Source organism: Oryza glaberrima, chromosome 8 (genome assembly GCF_000147395.1).
Source record: "Oryza glaberrima chromosome 8, OglaRS2, whole genome shotgun sequence".
Lineage (NCBI taxonomy): Eukaryota > Viridiplantae > Streptophyta > Magnoliopsida > Poales > Poaceae > Oryza > Oryza glaberrima.
The window spans coordinates 24,637,263-24,656,323 of record NC_068333.1 but is presented as its reverse complement, the minus strand read 5'-3'; the positions used below and the strand labels follow the sequence as shown (position 1 = coordinate 24,656,323).

Here is a 19,061-nt window from a genome sequence, read left to right as displayed (position 1 = left end):
CATTGTCTCGTCATATTCCCTTGTTATAATTTTAGAAGTCCTAATAAACATCGTCACCTTACTTCTACGCCCCGACCGCTGGCTATTGCTAATTCTCTTTAACGCTGGGAACTATAATTTGAACTCTTTTTAACTCTATTTTTTCTTTTCTTTGATTAATGTGAGAATTTATAGTCCCCATCGTTCACTTAATGTCTCTTTTTAATGATGTTTTAATAATACAATAGATTGAAAAGCGTTTTACCCCTCCGAAAGCGACACACACACATATATAGATTGAGCGAGAAATCTCAAGATATTAGGCCACGTTTGGAGAGATCGAGATTCTAGGAAGAAACTAATGAGTAGCCTTAGCTAGTGAGAATACGAAGCAAACTGTGTTTTTAATCTTTTACTTCTATTTAGTAGTTAATTTTCTGAATTCTATAACTACAGAGAATCCCTAGTATTAGAGTGAGAATCTAATTAAACTATTTAAGGGAGCTCAAGATTTAAAAGAAATTGCCGCTACTAAAAGCTTCCCTAAACGTACACGGTCACGTGTACATGTACATCTGATTGGGAATTGGAGATATAGATAGATGATAGATCCATATATACCAGGGAACATGAGCTAGTATAGGATGGAGAGGTCGGGGTGGAGTGGAAGGGACGAGAGCATCTGTCTATGTCATGGTGGGCCCATAGAGCGCGCCACGTGGGCCCCACCCTTGTGCCGGCGCCGGAGGAGAGCTAGCTAGCTCGCTCGCTCATAACGAACCACCCAACTCGAGTCGATCGATTACTCGATCCACACCATATCGATCTCCCTCCTCTCCTCTCGCTCGCTCGCTCTCTCGTCTTCTTCCTCTCTTCTTCTCCAGCCACAGGCGCCATATAGTAGCATATGCTCCTAAGCTAGATTGTTATACCAGTTACGTCGTCGTCGTCGTCATCATGTGCTATAGCTAGCTCCAAACAAAACTTGGAGAATTTGGAGCGTACGTGTACTAGCTAGTGTAGATTGCAGCAGCTAGCTAGCCCCAGCAGCAAGAAGACGAGGAGATAGCTGCAGTCTCGTTTTTGGCTTTTCGAATTTATTATAACCCCGGTTCGTGTTTGCTAGCTCTCTATATATTTCTATCTCCATCGCCTTAATTAGAGTTTTCTCCTCTTCCTTTTTTCAACAAGGAGCCTAGCTTGTTTTCTTTAACTTGTTTGTTCGGTTCTCGATCTCCATCTCAGATCGATGACATGTGATTTAATTTTTTTGGTTTTATCTCCTGCATGTGTTGCTGTTCTTCTTCTACCTCGGTCTCCATGCCTTATCTCATGTTATTGACCAGTCTCCTTTTTTCAAGCTAGCTAGTTTCTAGCTGCCTTGCTTGTGAGTATGTGCAACGTACGATTGCATGTTTTTTGTTTGGAACTTTGGATTAATTAGCTTGTGAATTAATTCCTCTCTTATTAATTCCTTGATTAAATTCCCCTCTCGTTTTCGTTTCCTTCCCCCTTTTTGATTTAATTTGTTGCTTTGTTATTAGAGAGGATCTGATCGATCAGCTGCAGGTCAGTCAGTTTGTCTGTCCTATGGCTGCACACAGTACAGATCCATCCACCATCTTCCATGCTAGCTAGCTTCATCCACGCATGTAATTACCTCTTGGATCTCTGCTTAATTTTGTCTTGATTAATTTTCAGGTCGTGCAAATCGAAGAGGATTGGAAGTCAGCTGGTAGACTAGCTAGCGTCCAAGATACACATACTACTATCGAAGAGTGTGACTTAATTGGATTGGATTAATTCCATGCCTATCTTCTTCTTCAGCCACAATTTAACAGAACAAGACAATTAGTCTATCAGTGGTTTGAGCTGATTAACTATCATCAGAGATAGAGATGGCAGCCGCCTCGTCTGCACACTACTTCGGTCTCGGCGAGCCGCAGATGCAGCAGCAGCAGCAGCAGCAGCCTCCCCTGCAGAACAACGCGGCTGCTCCGGTCGCGGCCACGCCGCCGCCCAAGAAGAAGAGGAATCAGCCCGGGAATCCAAGCAAGTATCTCATTTAATATAATTCCTCTGAATGAATTTCGCAGATGATCAATTAATTCAATGATGAATTGATAATGTACGTAGATCCTGATGCGGAGGTGGTGGCGCTGTCGCCGCACACGCTGCTGGCGACGAACAGGTTCGTGTGCGAGGTGTGCAACAAGGGGTTCCAGAGGGAGCAGAACCTGCAGCTGCACCGGCGAGGGCACAACCTGCCATGGAAGCTGAAGCAGAAGAACCCCAAGGAGACGCGGCGGCGGGTGTACCTGTGCCCGGAGCCGTCCTGCGTCCACCACGACCCGTCGCGAGCCCTCGGCGACCTCACCGGCATCAAGAAGCACTACTCCCGCAAGCACGGCGAGAAGAAGTGGAAGTGCGACAAGTGCAACAAGCGCTACGCCGTCCAGTCCGACTGGAAGGCTCACTCCAAGACCTGCGGCACCCGCGAGTACCGCTGCGACTGCGGCACCCTCTTCTCCAGGTACTCTTTATGTACTACTCCCTCCGTCTCAAAATATAAGTCGTCATCTTCGTCTTTCTGCTGCGAATCATACTCCCTTCCGTATGTCCCAGTAGCAACTTCTGGCTATGCATCTGGTATATGTGCATGACTGTGCCAGATGTATAATCAAAAAGTTTCATATTTGAGAACGGAGATAATATCTCTTAAATTCTTTGTTTTTTTTTGTTTGTGATGTCCCTCTGTGGTCTCAACAGCAACTTCTGGTTATGCGTCTTGTGTCAGATGTATAGCTAGAAGTTACCGTATATATTTTGAGATGGAGGTGTAGTATGTCTTGAATTATTAGATATTCCATTAGTTTGCAAGATGTGGCAACCTAGAGAATTGTTTGGATTTGGGATGATTCTTTTTCATGTACTTTTATATATTTTGTTCATCATATCATTGAGTCATGATGAACACACTCATGAGGAGGAGGTCCGGGCACTGAAAGGCACACGAGATGAATAGCTTTGGTAGATACTAGGATAGATGGAGATGATGGTGATTTGATTGAAGCAGATGGCTCTAGCTAGCTAGCTAGGTCGCCGGCCGGCCCGGGTGAGTACTACTACGTGTTAGGGTTAGGGTTGTCACCACTCGCGCATGCTGCAGTGAAGAACAGTAGGTAGTAACAGTGTGGCTGGCCTTGTACGGTTGTGTCTCTCGAGTCTTTCTTGTTTGGAAATTTGATTTTGATTCCCTTTGCTTACTCTCCTCTTACAACAAATTAACTTTTCCCATTGATCATTCCATGAGAGAGAGTATATAGGATTAGTAGCTTAGCTGGTCACACGTGAACTGCTCTTGTCCGGAGGGGGACACAAAGGCAGGCAGGCAGGCCAGCTGAGAGAGGCCACTGCAGATCATGCCGCCATGGTCATCTTCTTCCTCCTCCTCCTCTTGAAAAGGTTCAGAAAGAAAAACAAAAGCCAGTCATCTTTTTCGACTCGGAATCCGCACCATCTTGATACAAGTATCCTTCTCTCTCTGTCTCTCTCTCATCGTCCCTACGTGTTCACGTGATGACAAGAGCCCTTGCTAGCTGCAACTGTAGTACTAGTACTCTCTGTATACTCGTACTACAGCAATGTAAGCAAGGACCATGGCCATGGTCATGGCTTGTTCTCTTGTGACGGATGGGATGCATCAGTACTACTCTCTCTTGCATTGCATTGCATGCGATCGATGGATGGAGCCATGCATACAGACTACAGAGACGACAGCTCTATTCTTTTCATGGCGACTGTGCTAGCTACTAGCACGAGCTGCTGCGTTAGCTTACTATTCAGCCTGAACCACTTGTTGTTGCATTCGGATCGATCGACATTTGATGATGCCACTCGGCGACCTGATCGATCTGCTCATACATGCATGTGTAATTAGTAACCATTTCATGTATATATATAAAATTGGAACCTTGCTTGCAATTGTGTATGAATGTTATAGAGAGAGGGTACAGTACAGTTACACCATGCATCTTAATTTGGGTATTGTTGCATTGACATTCTTTCTTTCCCTTTGTTTTGCCTTCCCATTTCTGGCTTTTCGATCATGGGCTACAGTCGCAGTTTGCACAATCTGCCGCATATATTTGGATATATTGGTACAAAGACAATCAAGCATGCATGTACTACTAGTGAAATTAAGCCAATGTTTTTTCTGTCCACAAATAAATTCCATGTTGACATGCATGCACATTAGTATGGTTTTTAATTAGTAAATAGATATATAATTTTCAACAATTTTTTTGTTGCTATATATGTTAGCAAAGGATATTTGATGGTACCATATATATGTTTATGTAATTTTGTGTATAAGTTAGATAGTGCTTAAATTGGGGGAAAACTTCGTGTGCTATTAAACAGCAGTATGATATATGTCTCGAAAGCTATATGCTCAATTTAGCATTGCAATGGATCTTGATATTCTAGTTTGATTAATTGCTCTTTTAGACATTTCTTCATTTATTAATTTGGCGAACTGTTTTTTTCTCATAACCGATGGTATTATTGAATTTCAAAAAAAAAAAAGATAACTGGAGTGACAAGTTCGTATATATTGATCTGTAAAACAAATCATAATGTTCACATTTTCTGTTTTCACATCAACTTAATTAATTAAAAGATAAATGTTGTGCTGGCTGCACAACGAAACAACTATATACAAGATGAGTGAATTAAATGACAAGTGAATAATAGAAGAAAGTGAATTTGAGGTGAACATGTGAATGCACATATACCAACCTGCTACCCTTCAAATTACTTATTGTTTTAGCTTGATCTCCTAAGTCAAATATGTTTATCTTAATTTGGCCATTGGTTTCTAGAAAAACTGTACTTTTCAAGGTATATTATGAAGATATTTTTCAAGGTAAATCTGAAAACATGCATAAATCACACTGATGCTAAACTATACAACTGTTTAAAAATTGATGGTCAAATATATGGATGTTTGAGACCGAGGATAAAGATAGAACGGCAAGTAATTAATTTAAAACCAATCAAGTAGTGTATTTCCTCCCAACTTCATTGTGTATAGCATCATGATCAGTATCATTATTATCTCTAGCTAGGAGTAAATTGTATACTCCCTCCGTCCCTAAATGTTTGACGCCGTTGACTTTTTTAAACATATTTAACAGTTCGTCTTATTCAAAAAATTTAATTAATTATTATTTTTTCCTATCATTTGATTCATTGTTAAATATACTTTTATATATATATATATAGTTCTACATATTTTACAAAAGTTTTTAAATAAGACGAACAGTCAAATATGTTTAAAAATGTTAACGACATCAAATATTTAAGGATAAAAGTTTTTAAATAAGACGAACAGTCAAATATGTTTAAAAATGTTAACGACATCAAATATTTAAGGATAGAGGGAGTATATATCTTGCTTATAAAGATTAATAATTAAGTGGCACATCATATTGATCACCGTGAAAAAAAAAAACTTTGTACCACATGCAGGAGGGACAGCTTCATCACCCACCGCGCCTTCTGCGACGCGCTGGCGCAGGAGAGCGGCAGGATTATGCCACCCATGGGCGCCGCCCTGTACGCCGCCGCCGGCGCCGGCATGGCCATCGGCGGCCTCACCGGCATGGCTGCCTCCCACCAGCTCCAACCCTTCCAGGACCACTCCTCCGCCATCACCACCGCCGCCAACGCCGCCGCGCAGTTCGACCACCTCATGGCCACGTCGTCCGCCGCGGCCGGCTCCCCTGCGTTCCGCGCCGCGCAGCCGACGTCGTCGTCCTCCTCTCCGTTCTACCTCGGCGGCGGCGGCGACGACGGACAGGCCCACACCTCGCTGCTCCACGGCAAGCCGGCGTTCCACGGCCTAATGCAGCTGCCGGAGCAGCAGGGGAGCAATGGCGGCGGCCTCCTTAACCTGAGCTACTTCTCCGGCGGGAACGGCGGCCACCACCACCACCACCAGGAGGGACGACTCGTCTTCCCGGATCAGTTCAACGGCGTCGCCGCCGGGAACGGCGCCCGCGCCGGCAGCGGCGAGCACGGCAACAGCGGTAACAACGCCGACTCGGGGAGCATCTTCTCCGGGAACATGATGGGCGGCGGCGGCGGCTTCTCGTCCTTGTACAGCTCCTCCGACCAGACCGTCCCGCCGCAGATGTCGGCGACGGCGCTTCTCCAGAAGGCCGCACAGATGGGCGCGACGACGAGCAGCGGCGGCGCCGGCAGCGTGAACTCGCTACTCAGAGGTCTCGGAAGCGGCGGCGGCGGCGGCGCTCTGAACGGTAAGCCCGCCGGAGCAGCCGGGTTCATCATGTCCGGGGAGAGCTCGTCGAGGAGCACTGCTTCTCAGACGGCGGAGAACGAAAGCCAGCTCCGGGAGCTGATGATGAACACGCTCTCGGCGACCGGGGGCAGCACCGGCGCCGGAACGGTGTTCGTCGGCGGCGGCTTCCCCGGCGTGGACGACGGCAAGCTGAGCACGAGGGACTTCCTCGGCGTGAGCGGCGGCGCGCCGGGGCTTCAACTGCGGCACGGCGGCGCCGCCGGGATGGGCATGGCCGGCTCACTGGACCAAGAGATGAAGTAATTAATTAATTATTATATTAATTAACCACCAGATTATTAGGGTTCATCGATGCATCATGCAAGCATGGAACTAGTTAATCAATCGATCGATCGATGAGATGATCAAGTTAATGGTGGATTAATGTGGTGTTTTGATTATTTAATTTAGGTGGATCAACTGGTGATAATGCATGTTAATTGTCAATGACTGATCAGTCATGCATGCATGCAGTGTAGCTTCTTCTCGTTCTAGAGAGATGATGGATGAAGCTAGCCACGCAAGCCATCAAAAATAACACCGAATTAAGGCCGAACCAAATCCAATTTGATGTTCAATTTGTATGTGATGTGGCTACAAAATTTAATTGAATCTGGCTGGGATTTAATTTGTACATTTACTACTCCGTATTTTGGTAAGTGGTGACAATTGTCACACTGAATTAGTGATCTTGATAACGCATATCAAATTGGTGCCAGATATATACTGCAATTTTGGCTGGGTCTGAACATATCATTTGTGAAAATCTTACAACAGTTAATGGCTCAAATGATAGAAATATAATGTGGCACGTGAACACACACGCACACTGCACACATATAGTCACGCACAAGAGTGTATTGCTATGTGATACTATGTGCGTGAAAATATTGGTTGTGTATTCAAGTTATGCAAATGCCGAGAATATTTTCAATATGGTTTTATCACTGATATTAATTGATTGAGTTCAATAAAGTTTTTCTTATCTTAAAAAACATGCACGCAATTTTGTACAGTTTAGCTCTGCGCTCTCTACAGCGGGCTGCTCCTGTTGATTGTGGAAGGCCCAATTAAGTAGTTGGGCCATTGGTTGGTTTATAGTGGGACATGGGCTATTATAGAAGCCCATTATGTAAAGGACTGCAGCATAGATGGGCCGGTGGACGTCGTACTAATCAAATTTATGCTTTCCACACGTATCTGGTTCAATAGAATAGGGCTAGCCATTTTCTAGTAAAAAAATAGACAAATTTCTTATATGCCACTGATTATACTTAACTTAATACTTCCTCCATTTCACAATATAATACTTTCTAGAGTTGCTCACATACATATAGATGTTAATAAATCTAGATATATGTGTGTCTAGATTCATTAATTTCTATATAAATATGGGAAATGCTAGAAAGTCTTGTAATCTGCAACGGAGGGAGTAGTTTTTTCAGCACTAACTTAATAGTTATTGTTACATTTTCTCTTTAACTAGTCCTCGTTAGTTAGTTCTATTCTTTATGCTGTACGAGGACTACATAATTTCTACTTTTAACCACAATGCATATGTAATTGTGTTAAAACATTTATTATTTTAATTAAACTAGCAAAATATATGTGTGTTGCGTTAGGAAACAATAGGCAAATAAAAGATAAAGAACAATAGATCAATCACAGAAGACACGAGATTTAATGTGAAAAACCTTCCCAAAGCAGGAGAGAAAAAAACAGCAAATTAATATCTTCACTATATCAGGGTGAGGTTACAACGCCGAACGACAGCTTACAAGAAGTATATATAAATGTGAAACCCTAAAAGGATAACGATCCGTACTCAAAACATTTCTTTTTGTGTTATATGCACTCGCATTATATATGTGTGTGTGCGCGCGCGCTCGTGTTCATATGACTTGAATAATTTATATACAAAATGATATCTTCTCAATAAGTGGAAATGCTACGTGCTACAACGCACAAAAAGGTCTGCTATCGCCAGGTCAATTTTTCGGAACTAATTTAGAGAAAGAAAAAAAAAAGCTTAGTTATAATATATATCCACAGGTAGTGATGAAATTGGTTCATATAGTTTCGGACTGTCCAGACACTTGCGTGGAAATAGACTGTGTTGATTTATGGATAACTTCAGATAGTATCAGAGACGAATATGGATATAGTAAGGCTATTATCCATCGGAAACGGAAAACGGTCAAACTATACGGATAATTCTGAAAAACAAAAGCATAGCACCAATTTAGATTATTTCTAATCGTTACACTACAGTTAAAACAGGAAATGATATTTCTTTTTCCAATACATATCACCAATTTAGATTATATCTTATCGTTTTCAAAATTCTGATGCTCTGAGAAATTTCGGCAGCTTACATTTTTACCAGCTAACCTAAATCAGATAAGCTAAATCCGGGTTAGACAAAACCCAGGATTTTTTTTTGGTAAAATAAGATTAAACTTTAAAATCATACTGCATACCTAGGCATAGTACAGCTATTACTAGCGATACATGTGAGGCTGGTTAACTAGCTAAAGACTGGCCTTAGCTGCCAGAAGGACCTTCCATTCTCAGGTAGTCATACATCAGTCCCTGAAATGGACTCTGGTTCCTGGGCTGCTTCAGGTAGATGGTGTTCATCCCTTGAACAAGCCAAGCTCCACTCACATCGATGTTGAACAGCCAGTACAGCCCATGGATCCCGTGCCTCGCAATCGTGTTGTCTTTCCCAATCAATCCAGTTGTGAAGTGAGGAGCAGTTCTGTCCTGATTGTTGAAACGAACCTGAAAATACAAGCATTTTGTGTATTTAGTATCAACTTCTTGAATGATGATAACAAATAATGAAATAGGAATGGACATTGGCCAATCTGAGTATTTTTGTGTTTTTTTTTCTGAAATAACCTGCAACTCGGCATTTGCGGATGATGCAAGAGCCACTCTGAATTTGTATGTGCTGTTAGGACTGACACTGTCAAGATTGAACTTTATTTGCCATGTGGTTGGCTGGTAGGTGCTCTGATCAGTTCTTCTGCAGTGGACACAGATGTTAGAAGCACATCATGTAACTCTGCGTAATCAGTTGTATTCAAATGAGATGAAAACATCACCTGTTTACTTGAGCAAAGAACCAATCGGTGGTATAGTCGCTCTGGCCAATTGTGTATACCAGATCACTGTCTGGATACAGCTCTGCATATCTTTCCCAAAGTCCATACTGCCTAAATCTGTAACGAACAATCAGAACACTATATGATAAGAAATGATGATCACTTGATTAGTACATGTTTGAGAAGTCTGTTGGTAGCCAGTCTGCATCACCTGTCAGGATGGTTGATATACAACCTATTCACATAGTTGGGATTAGGGTCTGGAACATAGAATTCAGAGGCGGATCGATCAGGTATTCCGATCTCCCACATCGTGGGACCGTCTCTCGGTGGTTCATACACAAGGTCACCCAGATAAATGTCATCCCCTGAACAGGAGTGCTGAACATATCAGGATATCTCATTGGAAGCTGCAAGAGGAATAAATGTCAGGTAGATACTGACCTGAAGATATGGTTAGCTTAGCATCCAGTTTGTAGTCCCCTATAAATCCTGGAACCCATGCATAAAGGTTGTAGTCTCCAGCTACAATGTTTCTTATGCTAAAGCTTCCATCATCATGTGCCCTACACCAGAATTGGTATCCCTACAGTGTTGGAATATGTGATCGATAATATACTTCATAGTCTAACATGTATTCCAGCTTGTTCTAAAAGAAAAAGTGTGTATATAGAATGCATTACCTTGCACTCTCTTTGCCAGGATCCAACATCTCCTGGTAGAGCTAAGCCTACATAAGCTGATGTAGCATAAAGATCTGCATCATGTAAATACCTATATAACACATGATAAATTCATTAGTAATAGATGTATCTCGATTTAAATTACATCTGGACTGAATCAAACTTTTTTAGTTACTACTGTTGTAAAAAACTGGAAAAGAAATGTCATTACTACCTGTCTCTGACGAGTAGTCTACCAGAGATACGACCTCTTTGCTCAGTCTTCTGAAAATCATCTGATAGTGCAAAATAGTACGGCCAGTTCTCTTTCTCAATCATCATCTGTTTTCCAAAGGAGAATTAAATTACAAGTTACTTGTGCCGTGTTCATAACACTTGTACTGTCAATAAGAACTTATTCAATCTGAATGTTATCACCTGAACTTTTGTAAATAAAATAAAGATATCAAAGTAGAGAAGAAATATGCATCCAATCTGTCACCTGAACTTTTGCATCCTTCCAGAGTAGAGTTGGGTTACTTCCATCCCAACTGGAGTTAAGGTACATGAAGACAGGCCCATGGACCTTTTTCCAGTATTCACCAGTCAAGAACTTGGGTGTAAGGTCATCTCCAGCATAATGACCGCTAAGGAACATCTGAAAATCAGATTAAAGAAAAAGGGTTTCAGAAGAATGTCTGAACTTAATAATCTGAACTTTTTATTTCAATATAATATAATGTCTGAACTTACAGCCAGCATAGTTGGCCCAACATGAGAGGTCAGGTTCTGCTTGACGGGACCTCCTGTCCGGAACTCATCACTCGGAGTGATCTGCCAGAAGCCAATTGGAGGATCGAATGATATCCATCCATGGACATTGTTATACTGGTTTTCACACGAGTATTGGTATTTATCATCAACCTTGACAATTTACCAGTAACAGTGTTTAGATTCTTCATGATATTGTAAATTTACCAGGAATAGTGTTTAAATGATAATTAAAATTCTGGCAGATCTCCTGCCGTCGTTCTCTAAAAAAAAAATCCTTATTTTTTCAGCTTACCTCTCCTTTTAGGTCAGGATTTATTGGGTCCACAAGAAGGACAGCTTCAGGGTATGCTAATTGCTGTCCCCGGGGCGACACTCGGTCTTCAGGCATCGGCATTATTCTCTTCCTGTCGTCGGCCAATGCCATGTAATGAAACCTGAATTTGCACCAAAGTAATGGATTCAGTGTAAGATGTAGCATAATTCAGCAAACTAAAAAAAAAGGGAGTATCTATGCATTTTTCGAAATATTTTTATGATCATATCACACAGATTTTTAATATTTGGATTAAAATCTAATAGACACAGTAAAAGACAAGAAACAGCTAAGAAACACCATAATGGACACTAATTACCATATCTGTAAGAAAAAGACCAAATCCAATATAAATTTCAAAACTTAAGATTCAAAATTACACTGTAAAAGTTACAGCGTAAGTTTCATAAATTACATTGTAACTTATAAGAAAATACACTATAAATTTGAGTGAGAAAATCGAGTGAGATAAGAAAAAAACTCTCGAGTGAGATATAGCAAAATCGAAAAAAAAAAACTTAAATTCAGGAACTAGAACAACTTGTCTTTCCGAAGCTTGAAGGCCACCCTGGTCTCTACCATGCTAAAACCAGGCCACCCTTCCTGATGCTCATAGATTCCGTAAGTATAGAATCCTGAGCAGCCCCGGAGTACGATGAACCTATACAAACATACTTGCGCTGTCAAAATATATCAATTACTTGCTCTGTTAAACATGATTGCCTTTTCCAAATGAATTGCTGAGAACAACTCCATTGTATGCCTGTGCTATTGGATCACCTCTTATCAATGTTCAAGGGAACAGCTTTGCCTTCCAGAGAAGGATCCCATGTTCTGACGAACGAGACCTCTGCCTGGTTTTCATCCTGATATATGATTCGGAACTCTGTCCCTTTTATTCTGCGTAACAACGTTCAATGTCAGCTACATCTGGGCTCTCTCTAGCACAAAAAGTGTATTCATATGGAGGCACAGAACTGATGCCTGAAATCTGAGGAGTGAATTGAGAACCCTTACACATCAAATATGCCAGTTCTTTCTCCCAGTTTACTCCAAACAAGGTCCCAGTACCTGACAACATACAACACCTTATGACCAATTGACTATAACCTCAGTTGCAGCCTATACTTGAATGAGGACTAAAATATTTCTTCTTTAGTTTTAAATTGGCAAAGTAGCTCAATAACAATTAACAAATGTACACTGGTAGGATGTGGCAAGATCCAAGTAGTACCAAACTATTGTACTTGCTAATTATCTATTATCTTATTAAAGTAATAAAAAAGAAGCCACCACGTTTGCTCTTCTGACCTAGAAATTCCCACATTAATCGGAAAAAAAAGAAAGGTAGAGTCCATATAGGAATACAATTTAAAAATAGATGAAATTCGGAATTAAAAATAAGGAATATTGAAAGAGTAGACTAGAGTCCATACAAGTATACAATTTGGAATTAATTAAAATTCAGAATTAAAAAATAGGAGAACTAAAAGTAGAAGTTAGAGTTCATATCTATATCTATATCTATATCTATACCTATATATATATATATATACCTAATTAAAAATACATAAGTTTTCCGACAATTTTTTTTCGTCCGTGCGTTTTTTTCGCCGTTTTCCTTTTTTTTCCGTCGTCTTTTTCGGTTTTATTCCCATCTGCTTCTTTTCATGGGTTGGCATGGCTGTTGGGCCCGAGGATGGTGGCCCAAGAAGGAGGAAAGGAAGAGAGGTGGCTGCTGGGCCCAAGTGGAGATAATGATGACGGCCCAATAGGGAGGGATGGCAGCCCAAGAGGGAGGAGAAGAAGAATGGGCCAGATTTGCCCAGACTTAGGAGAGGGTTTTTAAGTTTGTTTTTACTTTAAATTAATTATTAAAATAATATTTGTATTATTAAAATTAGCAATTGAGCTTTGAAAAATTCAAAACAATTCTAGATAGTGTGGTTCATTCATGAAGAATTTAATAAAAAATGTATTTTGTATTTTATTTTAATAATAACATGTTATTTAATTCTAATTCTAATATATACCTCTGTACCTAATAAAAAAAATACGTAAGGATTTCAGGGGATCCGTTTAATTGTCGGGTCAAAACCGCGGTTGATATAGTATATGTATCTTCCATGTAATCACCTCTCTCTCCTTTTTACACCTATATTACTTGCACTGTGTCTATGGGCCTCTCCTGGAATAAATCTACTTTTTATGGGCCTCTCCTGGAATAAGTCTACTTTCCCTCCCTCCTGTCAAATCATATTTGCGCGCAAATTTTTTTTTCTCGACCACTAGCACGGACCATACACATCCGGTTGATGAAAACTCAAAACTATAGTACCTCTTTCTTCAACAAATTTTTGTTGATTATAAAATCTTATAATGAACCAGTTTTTAATTTAAAAATTAAAGTTAATTATATTATGTGCACAAGAATCCTAATTGCAGCTCATGACTTTTTAAAATATATATATTCAAGCAAATTCCCACGGTTAATCTCACCTTAACTAAACCGTATAACAACAATAAGATTAAAATAGATTTCACCCGTTGCAACGCACGAGCATTTTTTTAGTAGAAATAAAATTTAGAAATAACTAAAATTCGAAATAAAAAAGCAAGATTGGGAGAAGAGTCAAGAGTCTATATATAAATATAATTTATAAACAACTGAAATTCAAAATAAAAAACAAGAAATATTTAGAAAGAAAGTCTAGAATCTATATAGGAATACAATTTATAAATAATTTGAATTCACAATTAAAAAAACAAAATATTAAAAAATGAATTTAGAGTCTAGATAGAAATACAATTAGAAATAACATATTGAGAATTAGAACAGTAGAAATATTGTAAGAAGAGTCTACGGTCCACCACATTTACTCTCACGGCCTAGAAATTCCCATATTAATCGGAGAAAAAGAAAAAAAGTAGAGTTCATATAGGAATACAATTTAAAAATAGATGAAATTCAGAATTAAAAATAAGGAATATTGAAAGAGTTGACTGGAGTCTATATAAGTATAAAATTTAGAATTAATTAAAATTTGGAAATAAAAAATAGGAAAACTAAAAGTAGAAGTTAGAGTCCATATAGAAATACAATTTAGAATTAACTAAAATTCAAATTATTTTTTTTAAAAAAGCAAGATTAGGAGAAGAGTCTAGAGTCCATACATGAATACAATTTATAAATAACTGAAATTTGAAATAAAAAATAATAAATATTAAAAAAAAGAGTCTAGAGTCTATATAGGCATACAATTTATAAATAATTTAAATTAAAATATTAAAAAACAAGATATTGAAAAATGAATTTAGAATCCATATAGAAATACAATTAGAAATAACAGGTTGAGAATTAAAAAAGTAGAAATATTGGAAGAGGAGTCTACGGTCCACACATAGGAATTTAGAACTAAATGAAAGTTAGAACTTAAAAATAAAAAAAATAAAAGTAGAGTTTAGAGTCCATATAGAAATACAATTTAGAATTACAAAAAATCAAAATTAAAATAAACAAGATTGGGAGAAGAGACTAGCGTCTATAGGAATACAATTTATAAATAACTGAAATTTAAAGTTAACAAATAAGGAATATTGGGAAAAAAAAGTCTAACGTCCATATATGAATACAATTTAGAAATAGCTAAATTTTAAAAAATAAAAACTATTGGAAAAAGAAGTCTAGAGTCAATATAGTAATACAATTTACCATAATTGGGATTCAAAATTAAAAAAATAAATATTGAAAGAAGAGTTTAAAGTCCACATAGAAATATAATTTATAAATAACTAAAATTCAGAGTTTAGAAAAATGAATATTGGAAGAGTAGTCTAGAATCCATATAGAAATAGAATTTATGAACAAAGGAAATTCGAAATTTAAAAACTAAGGAATATTAAAAGATTATTCTTGAGTCCATATATAAATATAATTTATAAATAGCTATCACGTATACAATACAATAAAAATATCACACATTTGTTAGTTCAACCAAGAGTTTAAAATTACGTTGTCATTATAATATATTTTTAATAATAAAATGTGAAAATATTTAAGCTATTAAATGAGAAAAAAAAAATCTAACGATGCTAGCCACGTAATTTGCGTGAGCCTCTATGCTACTTAAACATATCAAAGAGAGGATAAAAAGCGTAAGCAAAATTGTCAGGTAGGTACCCTCTCTTGTCTTCTTTGTTAAGAATCTCCATCAAGTTGTCCACACCATTATACCGGACGCCGGTCACGATCCCGTCGGGGTTGGACAGTGTAACCTCAAAGATGCCATTTTTAATCTCAACCTGCATGCGCATGCAATCATTCAATCAATCATGTCAGCAATGAATCGATCGATCGAACATATGCAGGCAGAGCTGACCAGCAGCAGCACACTTACATATCGGTCGCTGACCATAACGCTGACGCCGGCGGTGGCGCCGGCCGGTGAGGAGGTCGCCGGTGGATGGCCCATGCAGCACGGCGAGAGGTTCTTGCAGCTTCAGAATTCACACAGATGGACGTGTCCATGCATGAGCATGAGACCACCAAACCAGGAAACCAGCAGCATATATAGGCCCTTTTTTTGGGGATCTTGTCTCAGCGGCAGCTTTTCCCAAAAGCTGCTTCTGTTAGAAACTGCCCTAAACAGTCCACAGCTTCTGAGAATATGTAGTTACATATTCTGAAAAATGAACTAAGAAGCTAGAAGCTGGAGAAGCTGGGTTTCAGAGCTTTTCCAAATTCTCAGAAGCTAGCTACCAAACAGCTGCTTCTTAGAATCTAAAACTCCCCCAAACAGACACATAGTATAGCAATGGCTAGCAATGCCAGCCAAGTATGTGGGCATGGCCATGCAGTGCAGACGCAGCAGTAGTACCTACATAAACGATTTTTGTGTACGAGACCCTCATAATTTTTGCAAACAGACCATAACTTACCGCGTATGAAAAATCAAGCGGCTTTTTCGCATATGGCTTCTGGAAAAAATCGATTTTCCTATTCATGCAAGCCTCTTAAGAGGTCCGCATGTAAAAAATGAGCTCATTTTTGCATGCGGGTCACTTAAGAGCCCGCATAATAAAATCAATTTTTCCATACAGTCGTCTTAAGCAGCCGTATGCGAAAATAAAATTTAAAACTAGTTTATCTCACTCATATGAACTCCAAATTGGATGGTTTTTTTCCTAAATGTTTTTAAAATCATCCTCTATCATGTTATTGTGTTCTTACTGCTATTATTTTGGCTATTTTTTCTTTTGACTTTGTTTTATCAATTAAAAATTTGAATTTCAAAACTTCAAATAATATTTTGAAGTAGTAAATAATTTCAGCTGAAAAAGTCATGAACATAAAAGTTTTAGAACTCATCAAGACATATAGCTTTTATTTTGGTCATTTCTTCATCCGACAAAGTGATAGTAATATTGTTCACAAAATTTACATTTCTCTTATAGTTTATAAAACCATATAATATATATATATATATATATAGGCAACATATCCTATGCACACAGGTCCTCACGTGTACACACGTGCACACCAACTAAAAAAATATCACCAAAAAATCTAGAAAAAATCATACACATACTTTCAGTTGTATTACACCTAGGGTTAAAATCTTAACGTAAAATTCATTATATTTTAGCCGTAACAAAAAAAACAAAAAATCTGACAGTTTTAAGGTTGCAATTTTGTAAGAATTTTATCTTTTTTGTTATTCTCTATGTAGAATGAATTTGAAGATGCTACTTTGCACGTAGATGTAATACTATTGAAAGTACATGTATGAATTTTCCTAGAATTTTTTGTGATAATTTTTAGTTGGTGTACACGGTGTGTACGCGCGAGGGCCTGTGTGCATAGGATACACTCCCATATATATATATATATATATATATATATATATATATATATATATATATATATATATATATATATATATATATATATATATATATATATATGTATACATATACATATATATATATATATATATATATACGTATATGTATATACCTATATATATATGTATATACATATATGCATGTATGTATATACATACATATATATATATATATATTGTGAACAATGTTACTATAACTTTATCGGATAAAGAAACGATCAAAATAAAAGTTATAGATTTTGATGAGTTATACAATTTTGTTGTTGATGACTTTTTCAGTTGAAATCATTTAGTATTTGAAAATATTGTTTGAAGTTGTCATATTTAGAAATTCAAATTCAAACTGTTGAAACAAAGTCATATAAAAACTGACCAAAACAAAAGTTGTACATCTTGATGTGTTATACAACTTTGTTATTCACAATTTTTCCATTTGAAATCATTTACTACCGAAAAAATTATTTAAATTTCTTATATTTTAAAATTCAAAATTTATATAGTTTAATCAAACTCGATGGAGAAATAACCAAAAAAAAATTGGTAGATCTCAATAAGTTATACAACTTTATTTTTGACAACTTTTTCATATGAGTTCATTTAGTATGAATGTATGATAAAATTTGACTCGAAGTTTAAAGAGCCGCATGCAAAAATTGATTTTTGCAGATGCTTAAGTTCCTCATTTTTACATGCAGACCACTTAAGAGACCCGCATGCGAAAATCGATTTTTGCATGCGAGCCTCTTAAGGATTGGACTTGAAGTCTAATTAGCCTTCTCCTTCTCTCTCCACCGGTTTAAAATTTTTCACCCAACCTTATTGTCATGGTTCTGGATACCACATACCCAATAGAAATCGACTAAGCTCGGCGGGGCCCACCATATACCAAGTCCTATACAGAATCATGCCTCATATATAGAAGGAGTTCCGGATAAGGAAGGACGAGTAGAGTTCTATATGGAAACGATAAGGATTACGCGGATTGTATCCATATTGGTCTCTCTAGTCCTACTTGGACAAGGGGACATCTATGGGTATAAATACAAGACACCCTAGGTGTCGATGTTTGATGTCGCGATTCCGGTATTTGCATGGTATGGGGATCGTTGGTACTAGGATATATGCGAGATTGAGGTAAAAGAGATGGAGACGATGATTTTTATATAGGTTCGGGCCCCTGAATTGTCAGGTAATAACCCTACTCCTGTTAGCCGAAGCCGGTCGTTGCTCTTATTCACCATAATCACACCAGTACAATATTTGGGGTAGCATATCTAACTGTTATCGACTTGGCGGACTGAAGTATCATCACGTAGTCGACAACAGGGTAGTCTTCCTCCTCGAATCCGTGCCCGATGAGATCAGAGATAGCGCTAGATTCCTCTCTTTGGTTCCCGTAGGTACCATATGGGATTTGCCTAGGCTTATCTCTGATGTCGATATCTGCCAACTTGTCTTGGCGTATGTAGGCTTGTATTGGCATGTGGCTTTGTGGCGTCTATGTTGTTCGTGTCCCCTCTCCTCCTAGGGGGCCTTGTATTTATACCCATAGGTGTCCCCTTATCCAAGTAGAACTAGGGAAACCAATATGGATACAATCCGAGTAGTCCTTGTCATTTTCATATAGAACTCTATTCATCATTCCTTATGTGGAACTCCTCCTATATCCGAAGATTGTTCCCGTATAAGACATGGTATGTGGTGGGTCCTACCGAGATTTAGTCGACTACTATTAGGTATGTGGTATCCATAACCCTGACACTAGGGGAGAGAGGACACGATAGATCGACACACAAACCAACACGCCGGCAGACATCGACATCAGAGATAAGCCTAGACAGACCCAATATGGTGCCTGCGGAGGCCGACAAAAGGGATCTAGCGCCATCTCTGATCTCGATGAGTTCGTACTCGAGGAGGAAGACTACCCTGTCGCCGACTACATGTTGGTTATCT

At 38.6% G+C, this 19,061-nt stretch overlaps 2 protein-coding genes across 5 annotated transcripts; one reads left to right on the top strand and one right to left on the bottom strand.

Moving 5' to 3' along the window:
* Window positions 1-628: 628 nt before the first annotated feature.
* On the top strand, window positions 629-6,979 carry LOC127782291 (protein indeterminate-domain 6, chloroplastic-like). Of its 4 annotated transcripts, none has more exons than XM_052309434.1 (5): window positions 1,107-1,366; window positions 1,524-1,548; window positions 1,681-2,031; window positions 2,116-2,512; window positions 5,512-6,979. In XM_052309434.1, the coding sequence occupies exons 3-5, from the start codon at window positions 1,878-1,880 to the stop codon at window positions 6,605-6,607; spliced, it is 1,647 nt and encodes a 548-aa protein (XP_052165394.1). In that variant the 5' UTR covers window positions 1,107-1,366; window positions 1,524-1,548; window positions 1,681-1,877; the 3' UTR covers window positions 6,608-6,979. The 4 variants fall into 4 exon arrangements, with proteins under 4 accessions (XP_052165392.1, XP_052165394.1, XP_052165393.1 ...); XM_052309433.1 differs by having other exon boundaries at window positions 1,524-1,582; XM_052309432.1 differs by lacking the exons at window positions 1,107-1,366; window positions 1,524-1,548 and adding an exon at window positions 629-1,090.
* Window positions 6,980-8,846: 1,867 nt separating this feature from the next.
* LOC127781410 (probable rhamnogalacturonate lyase B) lies at window positions 8,847-15,692 on the bottom strand. Its single transcript, XM_052308357.1, has 15 exons — window positions 15,600-15,692; window positions 15,383-15,504; window positions 12,220-12,273; window positions 11,983-12,102; window positions 11,744-11,863; window positions 11,182-11,323; window positions 10,869-11,039; window positions 10,618-10,773; window positions 10,351-10,457; window positions 10,137-10,227; window positions 9,898-10,039; window positions 9,665-9,821; window positions 9,454-9,570; window positions 9,248-9,374; window positions 8,847-9,127 (listed from the first exon to the last, which is right to left on the bottom strand). Exons 1-15 carry the CDS (start codon window positions 15,672-15,674, stop codon window positions 8,888-8,890), a joined length of 1,941 nt encoding a protein of 646 aa, XP_052164317.1. The 5' UTR covers window positions 15,675-15,692; the 3' UTR covers window positions 8,847-8,887.
* Between the last annotated feature and the right edge of the window lie 3,369 nt (window positions 15,693-19,061).